Below are 26804 nucleotides of genomic sequence, written 5' to 3'. Positions count from 1 at the left end.
CACAAAAACTCACACAAAATCGGCACGTCAGCATCATGCAGGGGAGCCAAAACATAGAAACAAGTCAAATATCTACTAACGGATGAGTGGATGATAAAAATGTGGTATATCCACGATACAGCATTATTCGGCCATAAAAAGGAACGTAGTGCTAATCTAGGCTACCATGTGGCTGGGTCTTGAAAGCATTAGTCTAAGGAAAAGAAGTCAGACCCAAAAGGTCGTATGCTATTATGATTTCGATGAAAACAACCAAAGTAAGTAAATCCACAAGGATAGAAGGTAGATTTGTGGTTATCAGGACTGGGGTAAGGGACAATGGGGAGTGATTACTAATGGGGGGGGGGGGTTCTTATTGGGACGAGGAAAATGTTAAAAATCGATTGCACCACACTCTAAACATATTAAAAACCCCTGAAGTGTCTACCTTAAGATGGAGAATTGTACACTATGTGAATTATAGCTCAATAAAGTTTTGTTTCTGTTCTTGTTTTTAAAGGTCTGTGAAATGCCAGGTTTCCAGGTTCCCAGGAAAGCTGGAGGTGGGTAGAAGGAACTTGGGGTGGAGGTTTGGAGGGCCCTGTAATATTGCACTCAACTCCCACTGTGAGACGTGGGCTTTCCAAACTTGCTCTCCCCCAGCCCCGAAGGTCGATGGTGAAGAACCAACCACCAAGGGAGCAAACCTATTTGAAAGTTTCGGGAGAAAAAAAAAAAAAAAAAAAAAAAAAAAGCCAGGATCTCTAAAAGGCCTCAGACCTGGAACGAGAGTTCTACAGGCATCTGGAGAAAGAAAAGGAGACAGTTCTTTTTCAAAGTTGAAAACAGTCTATCTTGGATCACAGTCTTATAGAATAACAAGAGTCACATAAACATAAAGCATGGGTCAGGTTTAAAACGGGGAAAAAAAACCCACCTGGGTGGCTCAGTCGGTTAAGCACTGACTTCGGCTCAAGTCATGATCTCACAGTTTGTGAGTCTGAGCCCCATGTCAGGCTCTATGTTGACAGCTCTGAGCCTGGAGCCTGCTTCACATTCTGTGTCTCCCTCTCTCCCTGTCCCTTCCCCTGCTCATGCTCTGTCTCTCTCTCCCTCTCTCTCTCAAAAATAAATAAACGTTTAAAAAAAAAAAATTTCAAAATGCCCCCCCCCAAAAAAGGGGGGGGGCCAACACAAAGTTTTCCACAAGTGAACCACAAAAACTAAATTGCACAGACGGGGAGACAGGATCCCATGAACAGATGCATGGAGGATGCTCCGCTGGCCGAGAGAAGGTAGATTTCTCATTTGGAAAGTCATTATCCAACATCTTCAGAGTTCTGGGACGTTTTAAACCTTCTTGGGAGAGGAACAATCTGGTAGTTATCTACCTCACAAATAAATGTCTTCCGCTGCAGGCTATCCAAGAGCCAGAATAGAGTTAAAAATACTGATGCTCTTTTTTTTTTTTTTTTTTTTCCAAAAGAAAATTCTCAGCATTTTCTGCATCCTACTGTGATTTAAGAATGTTTTTGGTTATATTTTCTCAAAGAGTTTCCTTGGGGAAAAAAAAAAATGACAGAAGGTCTCTATCTCATTGCCATCCTCATAAACAATCCCTTTGTGAAAGTCTTAATTTACATACAACAGTGAGAACCAGGATCCTGTACTAATTCAGGTCTGGGGCTGGTTAGCAAATTGCTATAATTGTCTATTCTCTAACATCCTGTCTCAGAAAACATATCCCTAACCCAGGCAAATCTCAGCAAGAATGATACTGTCAAGATTTTAATATCTCGGGCTTCCGCTGAATCTGTGCACGGTTTCCAAGCGGCTCTTTCGCTTGTGCGGGTGACATTACACAGACATTTTTAAAAATGATTTCAGCTCCGGCAGCCTGGCACCCGCACACCACAAGCACACCACAATCGTTACCGCAGAATGCACACAATGGCAGAACAAGAGGCGAAGCGGCCCGAACAGGGGAGCCTTTGTATGGAGACGTGAACTCACGGAGACCATCATCTTTCAGACTTCAGATCCCTGGCCTCGGAGGGGTTTGCTCTGAGTCATACACAGCGTGGCCAAAATCCTGCAAGGAGCTGTGCTGTGACCAGTCTCGTGCAGAGAATGCAAACTGACAAGCCACTCCTGACCCAGAGATGTGTTGTTGGGTTCGTGCGTGGTCTTTGAGAAACCGGCCTGCACAGACCACATTTCAAAGTCAGGCATTCTTACAGGGGGGTGGAAAAATCCTGGCAACACTGTTGAGCCAATATTCCTGCTGGTCAGCAGTCAGAGGGATGCATCCTCCCATATTACTGAAGGCACTCTCCTGTTCAAAGGCCCTGGCACCCCTAGGTGCAGCCAGCTAATCTCACTCATCTACCTACAGACATCTGACCTGGCATCCTTGGGATAGAGCTCACGGCTATGGACACAGGTTTAAACTCAAAGATCAAACCCGACCCCGGTTCTCCACCTGGCGACTCCATGAATCCCGCCGCCCCTCAGTTTCCTTCACTGTAAAATGGGAGTAACAGAACAACACAGCATGACGAGAAAAGTCAAATGAAGTAATTTGCATAGAATACCAGGCACCTAATGAGTACTCAGAAAACACGAAACAGGTAAACACACCTGGTATCTAGATGGTACTTCCAATCTCTCAGCAGATCATTATCCTCGGACACAAATGTCAAGCTGACATCCTGAAAGCTCGAAAGCTTGGTCTCCGGAGAACTAGAACACTCCGGTAAATGCCAAGGCTGGGGTAATGGCAATGACTGGCTTGGGAATTACTCAGTTAATAAATGAGTGCGTGTCATGGGTGTACAAAGTGAAATTTAGTTAGAGAATCTGAAGAGTCATATGGACTAGATGTCGGGACAGAACTAAAGAACCGGGAGCCAATTATTGGAGTTTCCAAGTTTCCCAAGCAGAGTCCAGTTCAGGGCCTCCTCTCCACCTGCAAGTGGGAAATAATGGTGTCGTTTCTCAAGATGCCCAAGTGGCCATATCAGCTCCTGAGGAATTACCTCCTCGCTGGTGGGGGCAGGTGGTGGGTTCAGGGGTCCAGACACCAGCGCTTCCCTGGCCAAAGGGCAGATACAGGACACAAGATGAGCGACTCTCCCAGAGGACTCTGCCCTCTGTTGACCCTGAGGAGACTGTGAACTGGCTCTGTCCCCAGAACAGCCCCGGACCTCCAGCCTTCCCATCAACCCCATGAGCCAAGTGACCCCCTTCCAGCCCATCCTTTTCCTGCTCCAACCCACTAGAACCGACTTCCGCAGCTCACAACCAAAAAAGCCCAACCAAGTGACCGACCGAGTGATGTCGTTTGGGGACTGAAGCACTGAATTTCCCAAACCACAAGAAAAGCAGGCTGGAGAACTAAGTACATGTCCGATGGATCCAAATCGATGGATCCAAATCATCCCACCGTGACTGAGAGATAATTAGGAGTGAAAGGAGAGAGAGACAAGCCTTTGTCCCAGTCAGCCCTTTCAAGCACGCCATTTTGACCACACTGACCTCAGCTCTCAGAATCTGAGCCGGACATCTGGGTGGCTCAGTCTATTGGGTGTCCAAGGCCTCTCGATTTCAGTTCAAGTCATGATCTAATGGTTTGTGGGATCGAGCCCCATACTGGGCTCTGTGTTGACAGTGTGGAGCCTGCTAGGGATTCTCTCCCTCTCTCTCTCTCTCTCTGCCCCTCGTCCACTCGCTCACGAGCTCTCTCAAAATAAATATATAAACATGAAAAAAAGAAAGAAAAAGAACCTGAGCAACCCAGTAGTGTAACTTCAGACCTCTGTGAATGCAACTTATTCACCTGACCCAAGGCTCTAGACACAAGAGCAGCCAGTCACCTGGCCACCCAACCCTGGAAGACAGGAGCTCGGTTCCACACAAAGAAAGCCATCCAAGGCAGTCCCTGGGAGGGCAGAAAGGTCTCCCTCAAAACAAGGTGACCCCTTCCATTCCCGCTCATGGTTTCCTCACCACAGCAAGGGCCCCAAAGGCCCTGGGGGAAATCAGGCCAAACTGGCTGCAGACGAGCTTTCTTCAAATGTCATAGAGGCCCAGAGGATGGCAACCCTATCCCAAGCCTGCCTGTCGGGAAGCCTACAATTCCTCACAGTCTGGGCTTGGTTTCCCCATCTGTCTCCACACCCCCTTCCCCAGAGGTTCTAACTGGGGGAAGTCATAGAACGTGGTAAGTAGGGCTTTCACCTGACAGGCTTATCAATCCAAGCTCATCCCTCTTCCTGCTGGATGTAATCCTGGCTAACATTTCTGAGCACGTGCCATGCCCCAGTTCTGAGCGCCCTGTCTGCGTGAGCAAATTTAATCCTTCACCACGACTCTCTGGCTTTACCCTCCCCGTGGATAAGAGGAGACTGAGCCACAAAGAATAACCCAGCTAGGCAGGGGGCAGGCCAGAGTGTGAACCCAGGGAGTGTGGCTCCAGAAGAGGTTTTTTTAAACCTCTAAGCCACCCTTCCCAGCTTCTCAAACGGAAGGGGTGGTTGAGCATAGCGGTCTAGGACCTGGGGAGAGAAGGAGACTACATTTCAGCAGAGAAGACCATCAATAAACAAATAAATAAGGGGGCACCTTGATGGCTCAGTCGGTTAAGCGTCCAACTTCGGCTCAGGCCATGATCTCACGGTTCGTGGGTTCAGGCCCTGCATAGAGCTCACTACTGCCAGCACAGAGCCCACTTTGGGTCCTCTGTTCCCCTGTCTCTCTGCCCCTCCCCTGCTCACACTCGATCTCTCTCTCAAAAATAGATAAACATTAAAAAAAAAAAAAAAGTACAAGGTCATGAACAAGGATTATGAAAAAACTCTGGAATGAGCTTGAGGAACCTTCTGGAACACCACAAATGATCAAGTCTCTGGATCTGGGTTGTGGTCCCACAAGTGTTTAAGTTCACCAAGCTGTACATCAATGATAAGATTTAAAATGGACCAGAAAATAGTAACCAAATGGCAGATGGTGAGAGACAGCTTTCTCAGTACGGGAGTGAAAAAGTTATAGACAAGAGGGGAGAAGTCTGGAATGATCCACGTGGCCATGGATCACAATTTGAGACAAGCGTACAAACTCATGTTTAGTTTAACATAGACACAGTGGGAAAGCTTCATAGATGTGTGTATACATACGGGTCAGCATACACGGTCTCCTTGCTCTGTCGGCCGAGAGGACCAAAAAAAGACAAGAAAAGACATCTCCATAGCAACAAGCACACGGAGGACCCAGAGCTTGGTTTCCAATGCTACTCTCCAATAAAAGGAACCAGAGTGCCCTGGGGAAATGGCTAACTCTAGGGACGAGGCGGAAAATATACAAGATGAGCCTAGCGCATCTTGTAGTGGCCAAAAGTAATTAAGGGTTCAGTCAATCAAACAAACCCCACTGATGTCAAAGGGACACAGGCATCACCTGAAAGACTGCTCAATGGCCAAAGCTGGAACTTTTTCTTTTTTTTTTTGAAGATTTTATTTCTAAATAATCTCTACACCCACGGTGGGGCTTGAACTCACAACCCCGAGATCAAGAGTTGCACACTCCACCAACTGCACCAGCCAGACACCTCCTAAAGCTAGAACATCTTGATCAACAAAATAACTAAGAAGTATCGGACTACAACCCAAGGTTTAAAATAAACGAGTCCACGGACGTCTGGGTGGCTCAGTCCATTAAGCGTCCCACTCTGGATTTCGGCTGAGGTCATGATCTCGTTATTTGTGAGATCAAGTCCCAAGTCCCAGTGCAGAACCTACTTGGGATTCTCACTCTCCCTCTCTCTGCCTGCACCACCACCCCCGCCCCCGCTTGTGCTCCCTCTCGTTCTCCACCTATTTCTCAAAAATAAATAAATTTTAGGGGCCCCTGGGTGGCTCATTTGGTTAAGCGTCCGACTCTTGATTTCGGCTCAGGTCACGATCCCACGGTTGATGAGTTCGAGCCCCACACTGGGCTCTGCACTGCCACTGCGGAACCTGCCTGGGATTCTGTCTCTCCCTCTCTGGCCCTCCCCGACTCACTCTCACATTCTCTCTCTCCCTCTCTCTCAAGATAAATAAACTTTTAGAAAAAATAATAAATAAGGAAATATTTTTTAAATAGCAATAATAATTGAGTCCGTGCTGTGATAAATGACTGAATAACAAAAAACTGGGAAGTAACAAATAACTCTCATACAGAATTCCAAATAATTTGTGTACATGCTCTGGCCTCAAGGAGGTAGAGTATACTCACCACCCACTAGGTGTGGGTGGGCTTCATGATTTCATTAATAAAGAGTATAGCACAAGAGGGTGGTGAGCTAACAAACCTGACCTCAGCCAGGTGGTCAAGATCAACGTCACCAGCCATAAACCACATCGGTAACATGTACCCTTGATGTGATGTGATGAAAATAGTACTTCACTCTGTGGTCCTCCTCCCCCAAAGCTTGCAATCCCAGCCCACCAGAGTCTAGTTATAGGGGAAACATCAGATAAATCCCAGTCGAGGGGCAGTCCACAAAATACCTGAGCAGTACTCCTCAAAACTATCAAGGTCATCAAAAACAAGGAAAGTCTGAGAAACTGGGACAGCCAAGAGGAGACCAGGAGCCATGATAACTACACATAACCCGGTTTACTGGGTGGGATCTCAGAACAGGAAAGCGACGTCCGCAGAAAAACCAAGGGAAGCCAAAGTACAAACGTATAGATTCGTTAACTGTGCCAAATGCACCATGCTAACGTATGATGTTAATAACGGGGAAAAGCTATCTGGGTGCCTGTGCAGGTATGCGTGTGGGGGGTAGGAGGGGTGACACGGGAACACTTGTCGCCGTCTTCCCAACTTTCCGGAAATCTAAAACTGCTCTAAAATTAGACACCACTTTTATTTATTTTTTTTTTATTTTTTTTTTCAACGTTTATTTATTTTTGGGACAGAGAGAGACAGAGCATGAACGGGGGAGGGGCAGAGAGAGAGGGAGACACAGAACCGGAAACAGGCTCCAGGCTCCGAGCCATCAGCCCAGAGCCCGACGCGGGGCTCGAACTCACAGACCGCGAGATCGTGACCTGGCTGAAGTCGGGCGCTTAACCGACTGCGCCACCCGGGCGCCCCTAGACACCACTTTTAAAAATATAACAGAAAATGATGGAATGGCTCCTCTGCACTGGATAAACCCCGAAGGCCTCCGGGAAAGGACGTCTGAGATCCATCTGAGAGGTGAGAAATAGCCAGCAAGACCCAGAGTGGCATGTTCCCAGCGAAGGACACGGGACACACGGGGCCCCAAGAGGGACCGGAGGGGAAGGAGGCAGGGCTGCTCAAACAGAGTCAGGGAGAGAAACGGTAGAGGGGACAGAAGGTCACAGGATTCAAGAAGGCGGGTGGCCTGACCCAGGTAGGTAGGTCATGGCGACCTCCGACTGGAGCCTGGGGGCACTGGGAGGTCAGTGGAAGGACCTGTTTTCTAAGAGCGCCCCAGCTGCTGCAGGGACAGGGCCACAGTGGGGCAATGAGAGCAAGGGACAGTGGTCACCCCAGAGTGACCACTTCAGGCGCCACAGCCATTGGAGACGCAACCTGGTGAAGATGTGGGAGCCCCCAGGAGGTCTGTAAAGAAGGTAAGGGGTGGGGAGGCCTGAGCAAAGTGAGCCTCCCACCCAGGCTGACGACCCCCAAGTCTGACGCTTTTGGAAAAGTCTCCACAACGAGGCTATGGGACATTCCAGGCGCGGAGTGTCCAGGGAGAAAGAGCCTCCTTGGTGGCAGAGCCTCGCCTCGGTTCGACCACATCCTACATTTGCTCCCTGTGAGATGCTGTCATTCAGAGCCTCAGTGTCCTCATCTGCAAAGTGGGAACAACACTTCCCACCTCCTAAGGGGACTGGAAGAAAGCTCAACAAGAAAAGACTCCTGGTACAAACTGTCAGTGAGCATTATTTCTACAAGAAATGCCCAAGGTGGAAGGAATCTCAGAATCTTATCCAACATCCCATTTTAAAGATAAGAATGTGGGGGTGCCTGGGTAGCTCAGTCGGTTAAGCTTCCGACTTTGGCTCAGGTCATGATCTCACGGTTCATGAGTTCAAGCCCCACGTCGGGCTCTGTGCTCACAGCTCAGAGCCTGGAGCCTGCTTAGGATTCTGCGTCTCCCTCTCTCTCCCTCTCTCTCCCTCTCTCTCTCTCTCTCTCTCTCTCTCTCTCTGCCCCTCCCCCGCTCATGCTCTGTCTCTCTCTCTCTCTCTCTAAAATAAACATAAAAAATTGTTTTTAATAAATAAATAAAGATAAGAACGTGGAGGCACAAAGAATGAAAACTGTGCAGGCGAAGAGCTTAGTGAGGACAAAGTCACCCCCCACCCTGACCCACCCCACCCCCCCACCCTACCCGGACCCATTCTCTGGGCTTTCTCCACACGTTCCATTCTGACCACAAGGGAACTGGGAGAGGCTCCCTCATCAACAACCGTCTCAAAACACCTCTTCAGGAAAGTTCTGAAAACTTGCTCAAAACTCCCCCACAGTTCTCCATACCATTATAGGTGCTGCTAGCCCAGGACAGGGATGGCAGGGGGTGAGGGGTTGATGAAGGGCCCCGCAGACTAGGCCCAACCTCCCGAAATCCTGGGTCTGCTCCAACCCCCAGGCACACTCAAGCAGCCTGGCCCCACCATCCCCACCCCTGAACCATGCTGGGCCCCCCCATCCGTCAGGCATAGCCCCAACAACGGCCAGCTTCCACTTCCAGAGTCACTATCTGACCCTCATTTTGCCCAAAATGACAGAGGTATCTTATAAAAATAAGCTTTGATTTTCAGGTGCCTCTAGGGAGCCACTTCCTCTTATGCTCCCTAGCTGGAGTCTAGAAAGATCTAGAATCTTCCTGGCAGTCTGCAATAACCTCTCCAGCCTTTCTCACCTCCCCTATAACCCTCAGCTCAGAGCAGACATTCAATGACTTGTTGAAGGAATAACACCACCTTGGTACAACCATTAAGTTTGTAGATTAGCATTTTCATCAATCAAAGATGTGGAAAACATCGCAGTAGCTCATTCGTAAAAACACCCTGAAGGCAAAAGTGAATAACTACTTTCTTCTGGGAAGCCTTGTACAATCTCACACAGACCAAATGAAAAGCACCATTCTCACAATTAGAAGATTTTGAAGAGTCTAATGCAGGACTCTGAATTAAAATATAAACCCAAGGTTGCTCTAATTTGCTAAATTTTGTCCTAAATGCAAAGGTTGGCCCCAGCATTCCAGAAAGTCCTACATTTCCTCTGTATCTCTAACCAAGACCACCGTTTTTCAATGAAGTGGGCCAACTCTGTTTCACTTCTGGGATTCCAAAGAGGCCTGTTATTCAATCAGAACAAACCCAGCAGCAGCTGGATACTCCCATTGCTTCTAGAACATGCTTTATTTAAATTCTGAATTCCTGAAAGTCACCCTGCAGAGAGGAGCCAGCCCCTCCCCCTCAGTCATGACACACACAAAAAATTTACTGTTGGGACAGGTCGGTTTACCTATACAGACACACAAGGGAAAGGGAATCAAAAGGAGGAGAATTCTTCACAAATTAGGTCCATCCATCAAAGGTTCCTCCTCTCAAAATCAGAGGAGTGTTACAGCCTCGGATCCGAAAGCCACACTTCGCTGCACGACAACAACTAGAAAAAGAAATTCCAATTTCCTCCTCTGCTCTGGAATAGATAATACAAGATTTTTACTCACCTTTGGAGCGAGTAGAGATATCCATGCCCTCTACCACCTCCTGTTCTGTTTTTATTTCCTCTTCAGCCAAGCTGAAACAGAGCAAATTAGGTTCACGTTTAGGTAGACTGAGAACTTGCCCCATGGGGGCGGCTATTTAGAAGTTCTAACAACAAACCCACGTTTAAGCCAATCCCCCATCCTTATGCAGGGCTGGGGGGGGAGTGGGGGGGGGGGGAGAAACCCACGTTGGATTTCAAACAAAAGTGTTAAGACTCCTAAAGGGGTTTTTCAAACCACTAGGTTGTTCTTTTTTTAAGTCAAATTACTATTCCAGTTGTCATGCTGTTGGGGGGATGCAAAAAAAAAAAAAAAAAAGCTTTTTTTTTTTAGACACACAATTACAATCTGCCCCTGAGGGCCAATGAGAACCCAGCCAACAAGTAAACAAGTTTCTTGTTGTTAACACTGGGTTCAGGTTAGAGGTGGTTCACAGGGTACCCTGAGTTCTGATCTCTGAATTCTGCAAGGCAGGGAGCATTACACAGACCTCTCGGCTAAATCTTAGGATTTCTCGATGAGGCAGGAACGTGAAAAAAATATATAGGTGAAATTGCAAAGTGAAAAAATATGCCCAGGTTAGAAGCAAAAGGCCTGGTCTCAAAACATTCATTCAAACCACTAGCACTGGTCCCAGGAATTAGGCTTGGGGTACCCACACTCCCATCCCCTGGATGTTTCCTCTCAGTAGCAGGCATGGCTCAGAGAAAGCATTCAGCACTCTTGAGCTGTGACTAATTATCCCCCACCACAAAAGTGGAATGAGGAAGGATTATTTAAAAGACAGGCTGAGTTGGGGGTTGGGGGGGAGCAGTCCCCTTGGCTGGGAAGGTCTTCCAGACTCTTCTCTCACTCTCTTGGCTGGAACTCCTGTTGAACAGAGTGCAGACCATTTCATGTGTTCCGGAACCACACACACACACACACACACACACACACACACACACACGCACATACACACACACCTCTCCCAGGCAAGCCAGTAGAGTTCTGCTTTAGTAGGTGCAAAATGTTTGAGGTGCTGGAACTTCCCAAGCACTCAGGGTGACCATGAAGTGATAAGAATCCAAGCAAGTGCTTTAGCTGCAATCCCATCAGTCTGTGGTTCACCATGAAGAAATGGGTGCATCGCCAATTGACATGGCTGGAATTTTCCATTTGGAAGACTCAAAGCCAGGACTGGAGGGGAAGGCTGAGTGAGAGAGGAAGGATCAGAATGTCCCTTCTGTGTTCTGTGGCCTGAGACTGTGACGGGACAAAAGGGAAGTCCAAAATGGCCTGGAACCTCAGAATCAACAGAAATGGATTTAGGAGAGGGCCATGTCTGATAAGGGAAGAGGGTTCAGGATAAGAACCAGACAGAAAGGAAGAAATTATGGCCCAGAATAAAATTAGAAGAACTTGCACACCTCAAACTTAACTAGTCCCATGAGAGAGAATAAAGAGAGGTAGTTTAAAATTGGTTGGAATATTAACACACTTTGCTCACTGATACGGAACCCTATTAACAATTTCACTTATAGCATCTGCAGAGAAAGCCCGTGACACAAATTCACCAAAGAAACAACGGACATGTTGTCACAAACGGTTTCCATCAAAAACAGACTCTTCAATGTAAACACTTCACTAACATGCAATATTCCAGGGTGATTTGTGGAAGGTGATTTCAGCACGTTTACTTTTTTACTCCCAACTTCAGAGACGGACATTCTCAACAGGGAGGAAACACAGACACTCTGCCTGCAACCACACACATATTGTCCAAATGGATACTGCTGACAGTTTCTTGCTTGGGGTGCCTGGAAATACATTTGCGTAAAACACCCAGAGCAGCTCTCAGAGATGATCTAAGTTGAGCTGATCAACCCAAAGAGAACAAACAGCAACCTTGATCTTTCTAGCAACTAGAATCTGTTTCCCTCTCTAGCATGAAGTCTGTGAAATCCTAAACTTACTGCCACTGATCCCCTATTTTGAGTGACAGAGAAAACACTCAGCTGGGATCCAACCAAAATGTACAGTGAGAAAACGATTATGCAGAATAGAGCCCCCAAAACCTACTTGAAGGATTTCTGCGGTGATGAAAACATTCAAAGGTGTATTGATCATGGAGGAGGGACTGCATTCAAGAGAACAATTATTTGGCCTCCTACAGCCCAGAGGGGCAGAGTACTTCAGGCAGGGATGCTGCTGAGAAGCTAGGAAAATGCAAACTAGTTATGTGGTGGCTATTTGCTGCTGCAGAAGGGGGGGGGGGGGGGCAGTGAAGTTGTTTTATCTTGATCTTTCCAAGTATTACCAGTGGGCACCATAATCACCCCACTTTACCAGTAGCACCACCAGCTTCAGCCAAGGATTTTAAGCATGATTTCAGAAAACCCATCTTTTTCGCAGATCAGCAAGCCACCCTTTCAAAGGGAGCCCGTGCACGTACTTGCACGCACACAGACATACAATAACTTGCATTTGACTAAAGGAAATTGCAGTGTCTATGCGTTAAAAGGGAAAAAACTTCATTTACAAGAGCAAAGACCAGAATGCAAAATGAGTCATTTTGAATAGCCACATCTAAAGGGACTTCCTTTTTTCTACACCACTGATCTCAGTTTTCTTGGTTGTTGTTCTGTTTTGTTTTGTTATTTTATTTTATTTTTTTTTTGGTTTAGTGTTAAGCACCAGTATGTTGTTAGGGGGAAAATTATGAATATTACATCAAAAGCTCTGTACCTGTCTGAATGCCCCCCACAGACCGTGGTCAATTTAGGTTAAAAACTGTTCAGTCATTTGGAGGAGAAAAAAAAAAAAGTCAAATACTAATTGTTAAAAAGAAAAGCCAGCTGCACCCGGAGAGAAAAGACTTTGAACTCTTGTCATTAACACATGAAAGTCTTAAAAAATATACAGCATCTTTCCTATCTGCTAGCTTCCAGCAACCCCGATTATTTAAATCAAAAACAATGGAACAACAAGTCCTTGTTTAAAACTGACATTACTTTTTTTTTTTTTAAGGTCCACTGAGGAGGCAGGGGGCCAGCTAAAGAAAAGGGTAAAAAATTAGCTGAAAACCCAAACTATAGCCTTTCACCCCAACAGGAAAATACACCATCAACTAGTTGTATAGGACATATATGTTCCCACCGTTACCACCTCTTTCACTCACATTTACCCTAAGTCACTTGCCTGTGGATTTCACAAACTGATACATTTCAGGCAATTAAAGAAGAAACAGCAGCAGCTTCTGCAAATACAACCAAGACTTTCCCATCCGGTCCCAGAAAGAATAAAAGATTTCTCCCCCAGTGCCCGAGCAAGAAAACCTCGGCTGACTTCTTAACCTGCATGCACTGGAAAAGAGGAATTAAAAAGTTGAATATGAAGCGCTGAACCTCCAGGATGTTTTAAGCCTTCTGATTATTAATTCTGAGGACTCAAGGCTGGTCCGTAATTCCCAGGAATGCCATCCCCTCCACACTTCCAAAAGAGAGAAAGAAAAAAAGCAAACATCTAGTTTTGACAGGAAAAAAAAAAAAAAAAAGCCTGGATACACAATGCCCAGATCTTTCTTTTCCCCAAGTGCCCCTACTATTTGACTTTTTAACCAAGAATATCTAACCCATCTAGAATATATAACCAGCATGCACAAGACTCTGGTTCTACAGATGGGGATCATCGCACAGCAATTCAAGAATCATGCATCATTCGGAAGGGCTTTTCCTTTAGGTTTTTACTTTCATTCAAAATCCCAAACTGGTCCAGGCTGTAAGAAAAATGTAATCCCCAAGACACAACATCTTCCTCTTCTAGATCACAAAATGTGAACATCAAAATAAGAAAACCATGCTTCCCTAAATCTGCAATTAATTTTTTTTAAATGGGGGGGGGGAGGGAATGGTTAGCAGAGCAGCTTTATTTATATAAGCACTCACCTAAAACAGGCAGAGTCATCGGTAGCTAAGCTATTTATGCAGGATTCTTAAAATGGCGTCTTGCAACACTGCCTCATTCCTGTATTGAAGCTAAAATGGTAGCAGTTTGTTCAATAGCTGTAGCTCCTGTTTAAGCAGCCCTGCTAGTTTCAAAGCCACCTTCCTAAATATCTGAACTAGGAAAAGCTCAACCAAAGGACACCAACAACCCAACGTTTAGAAGCTTTAAAAAAAAATCTGCAATGACAGGGGGAGTTTGTGAAGTCACAGGTTCCTAAGGAAAACCCTTTCCTTTTAGAGCCTGAGCCTCCAAACATGAGGCTCTGAGGTGAGGCCCCCTGGCCCTCAAATTAGGTGGGTGGGAGGTTAGGAATGACGCAGCCCTAAGGAGCCGTCAACTGCCGACAGACAGGTGTCCGTACAAATGCAAAGATGCTAAAAGGGAGCAAGCTGGGGAGGGGGGGAGGAAGCCCATTCCCCCTTCTGGATCCATCACAAACCAGCTTTGCATCCCTACCAAAAAGGAGCTAGGTAAAATGAAAGTGTTTCAAGGACAGCAGTCACCTGAAAAGCCAAGCCAAAGGGCCACACCCCTGTCTGAGGCCAAGGTAAAATAAAAAGGCTGTTTAATAAGCCTGAAAACGGCCACCAAATCCCCAGCCAGTCCTAAGACAGTTAACCTCCAGGAAAGACAATCTGAGTCTGCAGAGCAAAACGACAAACAGTGCCCTTAGCCAATGCACGGGATACTCACACATCGGATTTTTGTCCACCCCCAACAGAGCCCTGAAAATTAACAACGGGTTTTGCAAAACCCGCTTTCAGAGGCCGAACGAACAGCCTCATAGTGGATAATGTAAATTTACTGTTGCAGGTCTGAGAATTGGCCTCGCAACTCTGGTGCTGAGTGGGGAGTTTCAAGGTGACTGCTTTGTAGCTCCAGGGGAGAAAGGAGGGCATGGTGCCCAAGGCTGTGCCGGGGCAAGGACGGGTGGTTGGCTCCTCGCCGGCCGGTAGGTAGGTAATCTTGATGAGGAGGGACAGCCTAGCGGCGACGCTTAGCTGCGTGCTGACATGGCTCCCGCCTGCTTGTTTATCTGTAAGGAGAGTGGGGAGTGGGGGGAAGGGCAGCCCAGCCCCAGCGACCCAGCCAAGGGTGAATCCTCACTTGTTCCGCGTTTAAGAACCAGGAGAGAGAGGACTTCGACACGGATGCCCTTTCTAAACCTCTGCTGCGGGGTGGCGAAGACACTTGTGCACGTTATCTTTCTTTTCAGGGTCAACCAGACAGAGGCAAAGCCAGACCTAGGGCCTCTCGGCTGACAAATGTTGCCTCTGCCACAGGAGAGGAGGAGAAAAGAAGGCCAAAGAAACAAAGAGATCACACATTTTGAAGTGGTTGGACTTTTTAAAAACCTACCTTTGCCTCCAGGGTTTTCTGGGTTACTGTCATCCTGGCTTTTTAAAAAGGGACCCCGTCTCCCCCCCCCCCCCCCCATTTAAGAACTGAAGAAGTTTCCCCACTGTTCTCCCAGGGAAAGAAAAGGGGGGAATGTTTTGTTTAAAAGAAAAGGGGTTACAAGAAAGAAAGAAGGAAAGAAAGAAAAAGCCATTGTTTTCATCCCTAATTTATAATCCAAGAGGCCCCATTGTTTCTTTCTTTCTGACTCAAATCTTTGGGCTGTTAATTATAAAAGTAACCGGACTCCGCTCCAACAGGCTAACTATGTTCTTGCGCAGCCATTAGAAAAACTCTGTAGAAAGTTTACTGAGTGATTATATATAATTAATTCCTAGTTACAGACGGAACACTGACCATTTTCTGGAGCTAATAAAAGCACTCGCTCCCCCTCCCCCACGTGAATGCCACTTAATTTCCCAAAGCAGAAAGTGAATCCATCCTGGAGGGTCTTGAAGGAAAAAAAGGAGAGAGAGAGAGAGAGAGAGAGAGAAGAATCAGCTCCAGTGTGTCCGTGTTTGTTCCTCGCAGCTGTGCGTCCTCTTTGGGGACTGAGGAGGCAGAAGGAAAAAGGAAAACAACCCAAGTTCCACACCTCCCTCTGAAATGTATAACCATGGCAGAAAGATCACTCTACCTTGATGTGAAAAAGAACAAGGGAGGGGGAGGGAATGCCCCAGGAATGGAATGTAGGAGACTCTTCAGCTTGGCGGATCAGCTTCTCCTAAAAGGAACAAAGATGGTAGAAACTTCCAGAAGGCCCGTTCTCAGTCTGGCCACTCCAATTGTCAATCTGTAACCTTCCCTCCAAGTCAATTGGTTCGAAGCTGCAGAGAGGAGCCCCATTGCCAGCACTGCTGTCCCTACCTAGTCCTGCTGCAATGCAGACATTTCTTTTTTTCCCCCTTAGTGAAGCTGGAAAATAGGCTACTTTGGAAACAATTAACTTTTCACAGACTCATGCTTGGTGGTGGCCACAGCACCAGAGGAAAGTGGCCAGCCTGGTCCAGGGCCGGGAACCTGCTGGGGCTGCACATTTGCAAACAGACCTTGGAGCTTTTAGAGGATGAATGCCTTGCCCTTAGGTTTTCTTCCAGTCCAACAAACACACCATTATGCAAACGTCGAAGGCACCAAACCAGGAGTCTTGTGATTAGATATTACTTCTAGGGAGGCCACAAGAACCTCAATATATAATTTCCATTTACAGCCAGAAGATAAGAACAAAGAAAATAGCTAAGTGTCTGGACTTATTTGTGCGGGGTGGTAGCACTATTCAGTTTTATGTGCATAACATCATTAACTGCCTGCACTTCTTAACTCTAAAAAGCTGGCCTTACACAGCCTTTCCTTAACTTAGAAATTGGTACATTTCTCGTTATTAAATGAGCCCTTTTCCAACTGATGCTACAAGGTGGGCGGGTGGCTGGACGCTGAACTGAAAGGAAAAAAAAAAAAAGATCACGGACTCCATAAAGTTGGGTGTCACACAACAATTGAATATATTTCCAGCATTTACAGTCATGCTAGACTGGTCTTCAGGCTGGGAAATCTGTGTACTGAACTTCGGGGTAAATTCTGAAGCTAACGCTAAACAGTCCACTTTTTTCACTCTTAAGTTCCAGCTGCAGCATTAAGAGATCAGGGGAAGTGTAAGAAGTGAGAAATAAATCCTAAGTAAAAGCGAGCAAGCATACAGATGTGTGGGGTCAGGCTGGGGAAAAGGCCAAATCTGTTGTGCAGTGTGGGTAGTCCTGAATCAAACCAAGTTTGGTGGTGGGTGGGATTTTACACTACAAGTAAGTCTCCTAAAACATTAATACTGCCACCCCCACCCCCATCCCCACCCCCACCCCAGGCTGCTGCCTCACCAAGGTTTAACGCTCTGTGCCTCTAAGAAGAAGCACTTTTTGTTACATCTCACAAGCAGATCACCTACCCAGAGTTCTAGCTAATATCCAAACAATCCCAATTAAAGGTCTCCTCCCAAGTCACAATGAACTGAACATTTCTCCCCTGTCTGAGGGTAAACAGGAAGTGTGATCTCCAATCCTAGCAGCAGGTTATCAGGAAAAACAGTGGAATTCAAACAGTCACCTAAAATCAAGACACCATTAAAAAGCCCTTCTTTGGTTCCTGCTAATGAAAAGCCCCCCAACTGCTGTAGGCAAGACCCTCTGTCACAAACAGACCCCAAACGTCCGCCAAACTCTTTATACATGGTCACAGAGGAAATGGATTTGCTTTACTTACCCAACAAATGTTCAAGCAACCGTCTCATTTTTCCACAGTTAAGAAGAGAGAACAGGCTGGCAGATTTGGGACTTGATCAAAAAGGAAATTTTTTTTTTTTAAACAGTTACATGGGATTATTAAACACACGCACACACACCAACAACACAACCCAACAACTGAATATGGAATGCTGTCATGAGCCACAGACATGATTTTGTTTCCTCTGCACTCCATCACAGAGGAGGACAGAGGATGATACAATGTAAGAGAGGGAGAGGAAAATGAAAACAAGGATAAAAGATACATGAGTTCATTGAAAATCATGCAAGAGTAGAAAGCTAAGGGATTCGAAACGAGTCCTCACAGATTTATTGCAGGATGTTGTCCAACCTCCCTCCCCCTCTACACACACCCCCCCCCCCCATCCCCATCCCTACTCCAAAAACTTCCTCCAAAGCCTAGAAAACACTTTCAGAAACATTTGCTGGCTGTAGGCTGGCTTGCAGAAGAACACTCTGTATCAACAGAAGTCAGGAAAAAAGGCTGAACAATGTAGTTTCAAGTGAGGAAACCCTGTAGGGAGGGAAAAGACCATGTAGAGACTCACTCCCACCCACCTAGGCCCCAGGAGCTAGGAGCTCTCCTTAGCACTGCTCTGCTCAGGGCTTGGTTCTTTTTAAAACACACGTCCTCTCTTGTCAGAACTTACTCGAGCCTTCCCAGAACCTCTTTGGAGAGGTAAACTTGCCTGCTGTGCTGTCTGCCATGAGCTCTCCTTAGAGAGGAGCCTGCTTCTTACCTTCCATTTTCTTCCCCCAGCAGGCATGTGACACAAGAGAAGACAATAGTGCAGGGGGGGGGGGGGGACTGCTCAGAGAGAGGGAGAGAGAGAGGAAAGGAGGAAAAGAAAAAAAAAAAAAAAAGGGAAGAAGAAAAAAAAAAAAAAAAAGCTTCTTTTTTGGCATTCCAGGATCTAGCTTCAAACTATTCCAGAAACACCATGTCCTGGTGGAAGAAAAGGTGTGCCAGGCCTTTGCCAGTTTGCAAAATCAAGCTATGGCTAATGGCTACTTAGCCATGTGACCCAAGAAAGCAAAAAAATTCTCTCTAAACAGTTCCAAGTTAACCTAAGTGCTGTGGGGGTGAGTGTGGCACGGCCAGCCACAGAGAAATCACACTGCTCGCCCACAATTCGGATGTCTCAGAGGGAGGGGGAGAAAAGATGGTTAAAAAGTCCAGCTTACCTCTGTGGATGCATTGTTAACACTGTGTAATGTCAATACTTATAAAACATGGAGGACAGGCTCCTAGTTCTCACAGAAAAAGGGTTTGGCACTTCGGCTTGATGATCTGGCCGCCTAATAAAAGCTCATCCCCGATTGGCTGCCCCGGCAAATCGGAGTGTAAGGCCGCCCGGGATTGGCTGAAACACTTCCTGAGCGATTATCTTTGTGAGGCTCTGGTGAGCCAAGAGCCATCCTGTGCATAGAAAAAGACAGGCTAAGCTAGGCCTTTTGCAGCAAGAAAAACTTGGGAAAGGGGCCCCCAGACGCACTTCTCCCACACCCTGGCTGGGTTTCCCGGCACGGGCAAACCAGTGCAGCCAGCCTGACCTGCTCCAGCAAAGCCTGAGGCCCGGATGCCACGGGGAAGGGAGTTTTTGGGGTGAGCTGAAAGGGCTCACCCTCACCTGCCCCCGCAGAAGCGGCTCTCGGCTGGGAGGGAGCCTGGCCCTTTTCTAGAACAGTCCAGCAGGATGGTTTTCCTCCCCCCCGCTCCGCGGGGGAAGGGGGGTGGGAAGCAAAGCCGAGGAGTGGGGAGCCCCAGGAAAGCAGCCAAGGGGGCACGCAAGCAAGAGGGGTTGGAGGAAGGCCTCTGAGGAGCTGAGGGGGAAAGAGGACAGGCGAGCCCCCCACCCCACCCCCAAGAAATCGCTGAAGGGCAGCCCTGGCTCCTGGGGGGGGGACAGGGGATCGGGGCTGCTGAGCAGAGGAGGGGAACAGAATGGTCAGGTTTGCATAGTCATTGTCAAAACGCCTCCTGGAAAAGCAGGCCAGAGAGCCGGCCATTCCCGGGCCGAGAATCTAACTTCTCGCCCCCCTCGGCCAGGACTCAAAGGAAAACCAAAATGGGCTCCTGCCTCCCTGCCAGGATGCCAACGGGCCCCCCTGTCCGTCCTTACCCTAAGAAAAGCCAAATGCGCTCCTAGCAGGCCACATGCCTAGATCTACAAACTTCCCTTCCCCTCCCGGCCCCCTCCCCCACCACTGAGGCCTGCTAAACCTGTCAGTTAAACAAAAATCTGACTTCCGTATTAGTCTGCAATGCCTTCAGCTTCCTGCCTATTAACCCTCTCTCGGACTCTGGGCCTGGCTGGGAAAAACTAGGCCCTGAGATCGCAGAAAAGGCCTGTGGAAAAATACCAGCTGCGGCTCTCCCGGCAGATGCAGAAAGAGAGAGAGAGAGAGAGAGAGAGAGAGAGAGAGGAGGGTGAGCCGCTGTCTCTCGCCTTTGCTTCCCAAGGAGGCGTGTACCTTCTGAATCCAGGGCACAGGCAGTGCCTCTCGGTCTGAGAAGCCATTTAAATCCAGAGGGAGAAAGAAAGATGTCAAGCCCAGCGAGGGAACAAGAACCCCCATTATGAGCCAGGCCTACACCCACAGCTTAGCCCTTCCTGCCACAATCATTCCTGTATGTATGTTCTTGGGGAACTGGGCCCTCGGTGGGCAGACAAATCCCATGAGCTTTATAAGGATTCTTGCTTAAATTTATTTCCACAGAGAACGGCTTCTTTTCGTCCCCTAAGGCAGATGGAACAGCTATTTCACACACAGCCCTACTCTTGGCAGTCCCCCACCCCCATCTCTGGCACTGTTCCCCAGTAAAATATTAACTAGTTTTTCGGAGCTACTTATAATTCCATCCATTTCAGTAGTATTAGGAGGTCTTTTGCCTGTTTCCTCCTGAAGGCTGCCTTTGTAGTTGGTCTGTACCCCGAGAAAGAAAAGGCAAATGCAAAACGCTTGGTTGCAGCTTTTTTTTTTCTTTCCCTCAAAGACAAGGTGCTTCATTAACAAGATTTTTTTTTTTTTTTAAACACCAAGCTAGAACAACAGAAGCTAAACAAACACCATCCTTTAGAGGCTGGAGAAAGCTTCCAGAGGTGATGCAGCCCTATGCCAGGAAGTAAAACCAGGGCCCAGTAAAGTCTCCCGTCTCCTCCTAAAATTAGGACTCGGTGGGCTTTCCTGTCCCACACCGTCCGTCCCCACAAAGAAAACATAGCGCCGATTGCCTGCTCTCCCTGCCCCCCGCCCCCCCACATGGACAACAGATGCCCACCTCGCGCACATCAATTCCTCCTGGCTGGGAATCTTCGATAGACACACAGGAACAAGCCAGGAATCCAAACACACTGTACTGCAGGGTCAGGGCCCAGGCTCCGTGAAAAGGGAGGGGATTTTGTTGCTGTTGTGTATGAGGCCGAAGAGGCCAAGATGCAGGGAGGGACACCCCGACGAGGGTCCAGCACTCAGGACAGCAAGCCTGGGCCTCGCTGCAAGGGAGGGGCCCCCTCCCCATGCGTACAGGGAGACCAAGTGGGGGACAAGAGGTGGAGGCCGGGGCTAATCAGACTGTGCTGTCCCTCCGGGCCGCGTGGGCAGCGGCCCTCTGCCACCATCCCATAGGGAACGCCGTCTGCCTCAGCAGGTGCTGCTTTGGGGGGGACGGGCATGTCTGTGGTGGATCTCGTGTGCCACTAGCTTCACGACCCGATGAGGAAATGAAATATGCCACTGGTGTGCGTGGTGGATTTTAACCCACGATTAAAGCTTGTTGCATAAGCAGCTGTGGCTTCCTCCCCGCCTCCCCACCCCACCCCCACCCCCCCCCCATCACTTGATCACTTGAAATGTTTTCTGGGGCAAAGAGCAGGAAGCTGCTGGCTTTTTCTGCCAGCTCTGCTCCGTTTGAGGAATGCTGTTGGTAGGTCTGAGGTTATCAGAAAGACGGCGATTTGGCTGGGGACAGAGACAAAGGTATGGTGGCAGATGGAATCCTGGGAGGGACAGGGATTGAAAAGGAAGCCCCGGGCAGGCCTACTAAGGGCCAATCCTGGACTCGATGGAATGTGGCCGATACGCAGGAAATAAAGAAACCGAATGTTGCCAGCCTCCATCTAGAGATCATTCAGTGGCCCTTCTCAGATACCCCCTGCACAGAGTAGCCCCAACAGCGAGGGCTGTTCACCCTGGGCCTGCCACGGTGCTAAATCAGCGCTTTGCACTGACTGACTCCGTGAGGCAGGGAGCATTGTTAGAGATCCGGAACCGAGCCCAGAGAGGTGAAGTGAGCTGCACAAGGTCACACAGCTGGCAAGTGCCAGAAACCAGACTTCCAACCCAGTTAGGACTCCACATCCCTAAATTCTGTACCTTCACCTGCCTCTAAAGAAAGGAACAAAAGAGAAAGCGAACCAAGAAGAGCAGAAACAAGGCTAAAATCTACCAAGAGCAACTGACTGATCGGTGTTTTCTTTTAGGAGACCGACTCCACTGAGAAGAAGTTTTTTTTTTTTTTAAAGTAATTTTTTTTTAATAATTTTTTTTTCAAAGTTTATTTATTTTTGGGACAGAGAGAGGCAGAGCATGAACGGGGGAGGGGCAGAGAGAGAGGGAGACACAGAATCGGAAACAGGCTCCAGGCTCCGAGCCATCAGCCCAGAGCCTGATGCGGGGCTCGAACTCACAGACCACGAGATCGTGACCTGGCTGAAGTCGGACGCTCAACTGACTGCGCCACCCAGGCGCCCCGAGAAGAAGTTTTAAGTACTGAAGGATAGAGGTGGGATACCTTCAGCTCAGACTCATTTAAGGCCCAGAGAAAGCTCCTCTCTCCGTATAAACCTCCACCAAGATGTTAAGGGGAACTCTCTGCCATCTCTAAAATCAGGTTTTTAGGGGCGCCTGGGCGGCTCAGTCGGTTAAGCGGCCGACTTCGGCTCAGGTCATGATCTCGAGGTCCGTGAGTTCAAGCCCCGCGTCGGGCTCTGTGCTGACAGCCCAGAGCCTGGAGCCTGTTTCAGATTCTGTGTCTCCCTCTCTCGTTCTGCCCCTCCCCGGCTGACGGAGTGAGAATGTCTCTCTCTCTCAAGAATAAATAAACATAAAAAAAAATTTTTTTTTTTAGGGGCGCCTGGGTGGCTCAGTCAGTTAAGCACCCGACTTCGGCTCAGGTCATGATCTCGCGGTCCGTGAGTTCGAGCCCCGCGTCGGGCTCTGTGCTGACAGCTCAGAGCCTGGAGCCTGTTTCAGATTCTGTGTCTCCCTCTCTCTGACCCTCCCCCATTCATGCTCGGTCTCTCTCTGTCTCAAAAATAAATAAACGTTAAAAATATATATATTTTTTAATAAAATAAAAAAAAATAAAATCAGGTTTTTATATTCCTTGAAATCAGTGGTTCTCAATGAGGGGTGGTTTTGCTCTCCCCTCCCCCCTCCCCCTGCCAGGGGATATATGGCAATGTCTGGAGACTTCTGGGTTGTCACATTTGGGGGGAGAGGTCCTAGTGGCATCTAGTGGGCAGAGGGGAGACCAGGGACGTTGCTAACCATCCCCCAACAAGGATCTATGCTATCCACAACGTCCACAGTGCTGAGGTAGGGAAACCTTGGCTTGAATGCAAAGGAAGAAAAAAATCCAAGCACCCAACCACCGTGGAGCTGGATGGAAAAGCCAGGACAGGCCTAAACAAGCAGGTTCCGAGGTGATATGAATAAGCAATGAACTAATAAAAATAGACTAAAACATGTCTCTCTTACTATTCCCAGGGGATGGAGAGACTCAGAGAACAGAATCAGGCTCACAGAAGCCAGGCAGAGTGTGTCGGTGATAAAGCTGGCCTCAAAGGAGAGGAAGGGCTGACCCGGCTCCCTTGCCCAGGCACCTCGCCGCCGAGGCCTGGCCTCATGGAAATGGCTCTCCGCTCCCGCTGGCCAGCAGCCAGGCCAACAGCAGCCTCGGCAAGCTGCATCCCCAGATAGCCTCTTCACGGACTAGGAAAGTAAGTGTACTTGGGAGTTATCTGCCTTAAGCTAGCAGCAGGCCGCCCCATCCGTTAGGGGAGGCGGGAGGGATTGAGGCAGGGAAGTGTTTTAAATATCTTTTGTTTTGTTCCTTTTCGGCCAATCGGAACCGAGGCCAACTTCGGGCAGGGTGACAGAAGGGCTCACCTTCAGATCATGGAGCTGAAGGAGTCATGTTACAGCCACAAAGAGGTAATTAGGATTTGTCCCTACCTTGGAGAAAAGGTGCCCTCTGGAAGGTCTTTTTTTTTTTTTTTTTTTTTTTTTTTTTTTTACTTCTTTCTAGGAGAGACTGGCAGGATTAAAAAAAATGGACGGGGGTGGGAAGGGCAGGTGGAAAGGGCTGGGGCGCGGTGGCGGGGCGGGGGGGGAATGGCTCATGACCATCAGGCAGATGGCCTCAGTGTGGGTAGCGTGAGACTTAAAGGATGCGGGAAGAAAATGCAAATCAGAAGGAAGATTCAGGACCTGCCCTCACCTGCTCTTTTTACTTCCTAGTAATTACCGTTATGGAAAGAAGGGCGCATACTTATTGGCTGTTTGTTTCTTTCTCCCACTAGACCCGTGGCGATGTCGGGAGACGTTTTAGGTTGTCCGATCTGGAGGAAGGGCGGGTGCTACTGAGATCCAGAAGGTATAGACCAGGAATGCTGCCAAACACAGGGCGGCCCCCACCCCCACCCCCACCCACAACCGAGAACTAGCCAGCCCCAAGTATCCCTAGTGCCTTGAGGCTGAGAAAGCCTGCCCCAAACTGAGAGCTTCACCAACACAGAGGCTTGTCTGAATTCTTCACCACGGTGCCCTCAGTCTAACGCTGTGTGTCAGAGCTCAATTAATTAAACACCATTTCCCACCAGGACAGGTGCGCTAGTCTCCTATCCGAGCCCCCTATATCTGCCCTTGGCACATGCTTGTGGGGAGAAGGATGTGTGGGAAGAAACTGGGGATTTGTATACACACACACACACACACACACACACAAAGAGGCTGCAGGCCTTTGAAAAGAAGTCAGACCTCGGCCCTCCTCTGCTCAAAAACCAACAGATCCCACCTCATTCAGAGTAAGAGCCCAAGTGCTAAAAATGGCCCACTGGATCAGTGCCCTGCTCTGGATCCCTGACTCCTTGTCCTGCCTAACCTTAGCCTCGGGGCCTTTCCCCTTGATCTCCCACAGCCCCTCCCCCCAGCCCACCTTCCAGGTCCCCAAACCACCTAACACAAGCCCTTTTCCCTCCTCAGGGTATCTATCAGCCTTCCGGCCTTCTCTTCTATGTATCCCCTCTCTGCTCCCTCCCAGATACCTCCCCTTCGGAACCCTGGCTCCGCGGCCAGCCCTCTTTTTACACTTTAACCTTTTCTCTTTCTTTCCACATCAAGAGGCAGAACTGTGCAGTGATTGAGTACGTGGCAGCTGGCCTCAGACTGTCTGACGTCTGGGCGTGAATCCAGCTGTCCCACTGGCCTGGGCAGCTAGGCTGGGCAGACTTGCTTGAGGTATGAAATTCTTTGGGACTTGATTTCCTCATCTGCGCAATGGGAGCCATAATAATACTGATAATAATACCCACCTGGAAATTCACTGACTCCGTGTTGTCAAGCACGGGTAGCCACACACACAGTGAGCACTCATGCGGTTGCAATTAGGATTTCCCTCTGCTCACTCTTAAAAAGGTAATTTCTGAATGCCTCCAAGTCATTTCTCTTCCTTTTCTCAACATCGAACGTCCCAAAGAAGCACAAGGATACATCCTGGTAGCTGGCACGTTCTAAGCATTGTCAGGTACTGTTCTAAGCAATTTCCATAAACTAACCAATCACCCTCACAAACCTGTGTGCAGTGGGCACCTTAGAGTCATCAACCCATTTCCCAGATGAGGAAGCTGAGGAAGTATTCATAGCCTCCTTCTCTTTCCATCTCCTTCTGCCTGCTCCTCACTTTTTCCTCAACACCTTTCAATTATTTACCCAGAAATTGCCGTGCCATCAATAAGGGACTGATTGAGTAAACATGGTCCTGCCATACAGACTGAAGATTCTACAGCTGTGGCCCAAGAATCTGGGAACTCTTACGTACCGATACGGAACACTCTCTAAGACCCATTCTTGAGTTGAAAAACAAAACAAAACAAGAACAGTATGTGAAATATGTCATTTAAAAAAAAAATAGGCAAACCTCTGTGTCTTTTTCTTAACAGGTTTGCTTATTGGGGAGCTGGCTCAGTTGGGAAAGCATGCGACTCTTGATCTCGGGGCTGAGTCTGAGCCCCACGTGGGATGTAGAAATTACATATATACACATGTTTGCTTCTTATGCACTGAATTTCTTGGAAGCATACTTAAAAAATTGCTAACGCTTTGCATCCAAAGGGTCCTGGGTGGCAGGAACGGGAAGGAGATTTTTTTACTGCTGTCTCTTTTGAATTTCAACCACGCGAAGGTACTACTTCTTCCAAAATAAATCAGTAAATGTAATAGAGTATTAGGAAAATTGTGGAAGGCTATGAAATAGGCAAAAAAAAAAAAAAAAGATTAATGGGTAGCCTGCTCTGGTGCGTTGGGTTACCTGCACTTTTGTTTCTGAGCTTTTCACAGCTCAGCCACTGGTAGAAAACCAATAGTAATGCAAGACGCTCTTGTCCATAGACATGCAAATTAAGTCCCTGGAATGCGACGGATTACTGCCTGGTGGATCTGGGGGAGTTTTGCTAGTTTTCGCATCTATTCATAAATGCGTGTCAGCATGCCTTGTATGAGCCCTGCTCTGGCTCCGTCTTTGAATCAGTCGTCCGATCATCGTCCGTGTGTCCTCATTAATGATGAGTTACGTAAAATACATAAAACAGGTTCATTTTATATTTGTACGTAGCTGGTTAAAATGAATTATTTTAAATCGTAATTTCTTTTAAAAGAAAAACAAGTCCTCATTCACTTCCAAGAACGAGCTCCAACTTAGTCTTGGGTCCACTGTTTGTTCGTTGACCTCATGCTAACATCTGATGCTGAACACCTCAGAGTTAACAAAACACTTCCCTGCCCAGCGACTGCTGCTCTGACAGCGGGAGCTCCTCTCCCTCCAGACTCTGTTCCCTCCTGGCCCTCAGGCTCTTTATCTGGGCCAGCCTGTTGGGGGCAGGGTGGGGGAAGGGGTCCATTCCAAGCTTCCTCTCTAAGGAACTTGAGCAAGTTAGTTCGCCTTTTCGTGCCTCAGTTTCCAAGTCTGAGAAACGGGATTATAGTCCTTGCATCAGACATTGTGAGGATGATTTAACACAGGCACAGAGTACGTGCTCGAGAAACGTTAGATCATTTTTCTTTCC

General features: G+C 48.0%; 1 protein-coding gene and 1 long non-coding RNA gene across 16 annotated transcripts in view; one reads left to right on the top strand and one right to left on the bottom strand.

The window, feature by feature from the left end:
- ZMYND8 (zinc finger MYND-type containing 8) overlaps nt 1–20940 on the bottom strand; it is a 125937-nt gene extending 104997 nt beyond the window's left edge. For 5 of the 15 annotated variants that reach the window (XM_047851636.1, XM_047851632.1, XM_047851648.1 and 2 more), the window contains exons 1-3: nt 19581–19625; nt 18643–18877; nt 9740–9810 (exon numbers count right to left, since the gene is read on the bottom strand). In XM_047851636.1, the coding sequence (XP_047707592.1) occupies nt 9740–9810; nt 18643–18656 (85 nt within the window). In that variant the 5' untranslated portion in view covers nt 18657–18877; nt 19581–19625. Of the gene's footprint in view, nt 1–9739; nt 9811–18642; nt 18878–19580; nt 19633–20740 lie in introns of those variants that run through there. The other 10 variants (XM_047851641.1, XM_047851639.1, XM_047851643.1 and 7 more) reach the window with 4 other exon arrangements.
- A 416-nt stretch (nt 20941–21356) lies between these two features.
- Nucleotides 21357–26140, top strand: LOC125162239 (uncharacterized). Its single transcript, XR_007150938.1, has 4 exons — nt 21357–21438; nt 23230–23676; nt 24045–24118; nt 24865–26140. It is a non-coding gene; the product is annotated as an uncharacterized LOC125162239 (long non-coding RNA).
- The last annotated feature ends 664 nt before the right edge of the window (nt 26141–26804 follow it).

The sequence above is a fragment of the Prionailurus viverrinus genome, chromosome A3, assembly GCF_022837055.1.
Source record: "Prionailurus viverrinus isolate Anna chromosome A3, UM_Priviv_1.0, whole genome shotgun sequence".
NCBI classification, from domain to species: domain Eukaryota; kingdom Metazoa; phylum Chordata; class Mammalia; order Carnivora; family Felidae; genus Prionailurus; species Prionailurus viverrinus.
This window is presented reverse-complemented; position numbering and strand designations above follow the sequence as displayed.